Source organism: Corticium candelabrum, chromosome 5 (assembly GCF_963422355.1).
Source record: "Corticium candelabrum chromosome 5, ooCorCand1.1, whole genome shotgun sequence".
In the NCBI taxonomy this organism is placed as follows: Eukaryota; Metazoa; Porifera; class Homoscleromorpha; order Homosclerophorida; family Plakinidae; genus Corticium; species Corticium candelabrum.
The window spans coordinates 6,139,052-6,144,051 of NC_085089.1; the positions used below are offsets into that span (position 1 = coordinate 6,139,052).

At 39.6% G+C, this 5,000-nt stretch overlaps 2 protein-coding genes across 2 annotated transcripts in view; both read right to left on the reverse strand.

Moving 5' to 3' along the window:
* LOC134179635 (uncharacterized) overlaps positions 1-2,561 on the reverse strand; it is a 2,926-nt gene extending 365 nt beyond the window's left edge. Inside the window, exons 1-5 of the mRNA XM_062646571.1 lie at positions 2,415-2,561; positions 2,296-2,360; positions 2,073-2,234; positions 1,857-2,002; positions 820-1,712 (exon numbers count right to left, since the gene is read on the reverse strand). Of these exons, the coding sequence (XP_062502555.1) occupies positions 820-1,712; positions 1,857-2,002; positions 2,073-2,234; positions 2,296-2,360; positions 2,415-2,528 (1,380 nt within the window). The 5' untranslated portion in view covers positions 2,529-2,561. The remainder of the gene's footprint in view (positions 1-819; positions 1,713-1,856; positions 2,003-2,072; positions 2,235-2,295; positions 2,361-2,414) is intronic.
* A 151-nt stretch (positions 2,562-2,712) lies between these two features.
* Positions 2,713-5,000, reverse strand: part of LOC134179980 (uncharacterized) — a 2,839-nt gene continuing 551 nt past the window's right edge. Inside the window, exons 3-4 of the mRNA XM_062647028.1 lie at positions 3,985-4,107; positions 2,713-3,907 (exon numbers count right to left, since the gene is read on the reverse strand). Coding sequence (XP_062503012.1) covers positions 2,877-3,907; positions 3,985-4,107 — 1,154 coding nt within the window. The 3' untranslated portion in view covers positions 2,713-2,876. The remainder of the gene's footprint in view (positions 3,908-3,984; positions 4,108-5,000) is intronic.

Sequence of the window (5,000 nt, forward strand, 5' to 3'; positions counted from 1 at the left end):
TGTGTGTGTGCGCATGTGTAATGGTTGGTGAGATAGGCACCTGCCAACCATGCACACTTGCAGTGTCAAACTCGGTGAGTACAAATTGTCAACTCGACCAGATCTCTTACTGCTGCATATTCTTTACTAAATCTAATCTGAGATGTAGAGTTATAATAAGAGTAGCTGCCTACGTTACACCATAGATTGAATTGTACATGTAAATGTTCTGTGGTCATACATCAGTTATTACTCACAAGACCAAGCTGTACAAAGACATCAATAAGTTGCACTTTGAGTACACCTCACGTTGAGAATTTATTTCCAGTCATTAGTGGTAAACGTGTAGTAATACAGTCTTTCAAAGCCATACCCTGCCATGTAGCAATAGTGTACTACAAACTACTACACATAATGTAAATGTAGTAAAACCAGATTAGTGGTTGGTTATGACTATCACTTAGTTTGCTACAGTAGGTTGTAATGTGGACATGGCTGCTGTGTCCGTGCTACATGCTTTGCCCTTCTGTCTATCTCCTAAACTAAGCTACAGTACAGTCAGACCTCGTTATTCCTACAACCTCACTTTCTGACAAGGTACACGTGAAACCAATTTACATAGTCAATGTGTATTTTGTACTGGTAATCCTACACGTCACATTAGTTCAACAGAAACCAGCAGAACAAATGTGGTGAAACAATGAGGTCTGACTGTATTAACAAACTGCTAAGTTGCCTACATTTACTTCAGTAAATAAGTATGTCTAGCTCTAGTTTGACAGCCAAGAAAACTAATCCACGTGTATAATGTATTTAGTGTATTGTATATTATGATCCTACCGGCATTTTGGTAGTTGTGGGCACATCTTTAACTACATTCATAACAACTGATGATTGTGTTGCTGGTGTAGAACTTTCTCTAGTGGTCATATGATTATTTTGACAATCTTTGAGAAAACCAGTGACTGGTCTACTGTTGTTAGTTGTGCTATCGCTGTGACAGTGAAGTGGAGACGTAGAACAAAAAAGTTCTGGACTTTCAGGTGCTTCGTCTTCCCAGTCATTCATAAAGAATGGGGGTGATGGGGGTGGAAAATCCAAGTATTCTTCTACTTCCTTCCTTGTAACTGCCAGATCTTCATCATCCGAGACAGGCACATTCGCTGATTGTAAATGGTCACAACCGTCTGTTTCACCGGTCTTCACAAATTGTGCCATTTCAGCTTCATTATCCATATTATCTTCTTCACTAGCAGATGACAGCACCTTGTTCTTCAAATTATGACGCTTCTTCTTGAGTTTGTGTACATAAGGTGTTGAAGCAACAAAATTCTGATCAAAGTCTGCCTCTGAGTCATCGTCACTTACTAGTGAATCCAAAACTTTAGCAGATGAAACAACTTGACCTCTTGTTGTACTTCTGTCTGGTGCTTGACTAAATGTAAGATCAATCACCTCATGATCTGTTGCTGTGCTGGTAGAAAAAGATTGTTTAGTAAATGAATTATTAAGAAGCTCTCTGTTGGTTTGTAGAGTGTCACTTCCCATGCATCCATTCATCTGTCTCTTGTTCAAGCTTGGATATGAATCTTCAGCATGCTGAATAACAGTACATGTAGAATCTAATTGTCTGCTGACTTCACATTTTGATAAGGACGAGTGTGACTGTTGCATAGAGCTACAATGTACCTCTTTGTCTCTATCCAATTTCATGGGACTACAAGCATTCACACCTACCAAATCAACATGAACACAAATGTACATGAGTTCTTTAACAATCATTGTGTAAGCAAGTTCTGTTTCATAACAGTAAAATTCTGCTCAATACTGCATGTGTACAGATATCAGCTATTACTATATCAAAACAACGTACTTACCTTTATAATTAGCAACTGATGCACAGACGTCGAGATCATCAAATGGATTACTAAGATCATCTTGTTTATCACAGCTCTCCTCTTCCTCTGCAGTTGTAAAGACAGATGAGAATACTGGCAATGAAGGAAGAGGAACACCATGGATACTATATGAACGTACATCACATAATGATCAATGCATCATACCATTGTTTAGCTAATACAACAGTGTTGTACCTCTTCAAGTTAGATTTCATATTCACTCCAGATCCCTGCGTATTGCAATCCCTATTCTCTTGATCTTGTGGTGATGTACGAGCCTTTTCCATAACATTACCTGTTGCAACACTTGCATGCCGACTGCCCACTCCGTCTTCGTTTCCTCTAGACCTGATTTTACTAACATCAAACTTCCTGTTCACAAGTAACACACAACAACACGTTGATCAATGATAAAAACCTCTGAGACTGACTGGACAGAAATGCATCAATGGTTCCTCTCCGTTTTACAACAGGTACGTTTTCCTAAATGCAAAACGTTTCCATTCGCACGCAACTAGAGAGATTCGATAGCTGAACCTTCCTTGTTGATCTGTAGCTCGGCCAAGACGTGTTTGATGTTGCTGTTGCCACTTCTCCATAGTTCCTGTGAAGTTGTGACGCGTTTCCATGTGAAACCGTATAATCAATCATTTTTCGTTAAAACCTTTTTGATTTTGTAGTGAGAGAAAGTCGCCGGCGAGAGATGTTCATTGAAATCTGCAGAGTTTGACTGGTCTTCTTTCTCCCGCGTCTGCAACGACCCGGATAATTTAATCACGTGATAGCACTACAATGCAGTCCACGTACACGCGATACAAAGTAGCAGTATAGTACAAGTACAATTTTATTCAATTTAGAGCTGCAAATGAGAACTATTTTAATAGAAATAGTGCAACATATTCATTTGATCGAATCTAGAGGTGACAAAGCTAGATACCTACATCTCTATTGTAAAATATATCTACCCTTCTCAGCAAGGCAATTAGCTGATGTAACCTATTACACTGTTGTTGAGTTGATAACACCACCATCACCTGCATCGTGATCATCATGACCTGCTGCTTTCCTTTGATGAAGCTCTTGGTCTTGTGAACTGTCTCCACTATGACTCACCATCTTCTGTTGGTCAACCTTTCTTTTATCCTGAGCATTAAAATCGTAATTAGAAGGAATTCTGAAATCACTTCGCCCGCCACTTTTCAAGATCAAAACTCCAATAATGCTGCAGAACAATGCTCCATAAATGATCTGAATGTAACTGACAACATTCGCAAAGAGCAGCAGATCATTCCACACAGCAGCAAGAACAACAACACACACACAAGTTCCAATCCCAGCAATGATAAACAAGCTCCCCCACCATTTGCACTTTCGCAGTGAAAACAGGTACTTTGCAACACTAAAGATCTTTTGAAAAAGAGCCATCAGAAACAAATAGAAAGCAAAGGTTTTAGACAGAGTCCCCATAACATCTTCATGATGACGTAACTGCCTAAACCGAAAGCAATAAACTCCCTTCCCAAAGAGATCGATGAGATGGTCACATTGATAATCTGAGAGTGATTCAGTTGTGTTTTCACGCACAAAGCAGTCGAATCCCCTGATGCAAAATTGAGAGTATCTGTACTCAACAATTGCCTGATCAAAGAAATACGTGAAACACAGCTGAAGTGACAGAATAATGACCAACCAAAACAGCCATGAGCTGACATTCCTGTCAACATGCCACAATGACTTTCTGTTTTTTGACATCACAATTTTGTAAAAGAACATGTCCTCCAGCTCCCAATAAAGGTCATTCTTGTACTTTCTTAGTTTGACGCACTTCAAAAGCACCGGAATTATAGCTCTCAATGTGCAGTGACCGTATGTCAAGTGCTCAAACATCACTGCAGTACAAAAGCACGAACCAAACAGAAGGAAAGGTGTCAATATAGCTACCAATCCATTAATTAGACTGTAGTCTGTAATCTGTAGATGTTGGGTGGCCTGCAAAAGATAGTATTCTCTTTCTCGAAAAGCCCAGAAAACTAAAAGACATTCATCACTTGTGAGTAAAAGTAAAACCAGTAAAACCAGTAGAACTAGTGTAACGTGATCGACGTACCAGTGTAAAATGCTCCACAAAACAACAGACCATCTACAGTCAAGACAATAAATGCATCCCAATTTATGGGTTTCAGTCCTTCAGATTCCAACTCGTGTGCGATATTATCAACAATGTTGACAACTACAAACATTACAGATAAAATGTACATACTTTCTGGATACATATATATATGTAGCTGTAGCGGTGGTGGTGGTGGTGGTGGTGGTGGTGGTGTGTGTGTGTGTGTGTGTGTGTGTGTGTGTGTGTGTGTGTGTGTGCGCGCGCGCGCGCGCGCGCAGTACAGTACACTAGGATATACAACTTGTCTACCATTTCTATCATACCTGACCTCAATATCATTGACTATTACACATGAAAGTAATAGGTTTAATTAATTAAACAAGAGAAAGCAGAAAATGTTTCTACATCTTTCGATCATTATCATTATCAAATCAAAACAATTATTGTCAATGGGTTATGGCAATCAAGCACTCATCAATCTCATTCAAACCAGAAACACCACGGTAGTTTGAAATAGCATAGTTAGCATACAGTAGGTCAAATTGGCATATTACTATTAATTCAATCATCGAATGCACTACAAAACAAACACTCCAGCCAGATGCAAGCAAAGCACATGTACTAAAAAAATTTATGTTATGTAGACACTCTGGGCTTCTTTGCCAAATTCTACAGTACTCTATAACTGCTCTTTGTTTGATAATTCCCGCACTTTTGGTCTGATCTTGGTATCATTCGAAAGCGCAGGAGCTTGGATTTTTCCAATAGCATTGCAAGCCTTGTAAACCAGACCTACGCGTGAGGATAAGGATTCTGCACACTCCCACGCATACTGGTGAGAGTTGTACATGTACGTACGTATACACCTGGTAACAATGTAGAGTATGTATGACAACCGCCTGTCTGCGCAATTTCGCTTTGACATATTGACCTACCTATTCCTAAATAGAGAGAGAGAGAGAGAGAGAGAGAGAGAGAGAGAGAGGAGAGAGGGAGAGAGGGAGAGAGGGAGA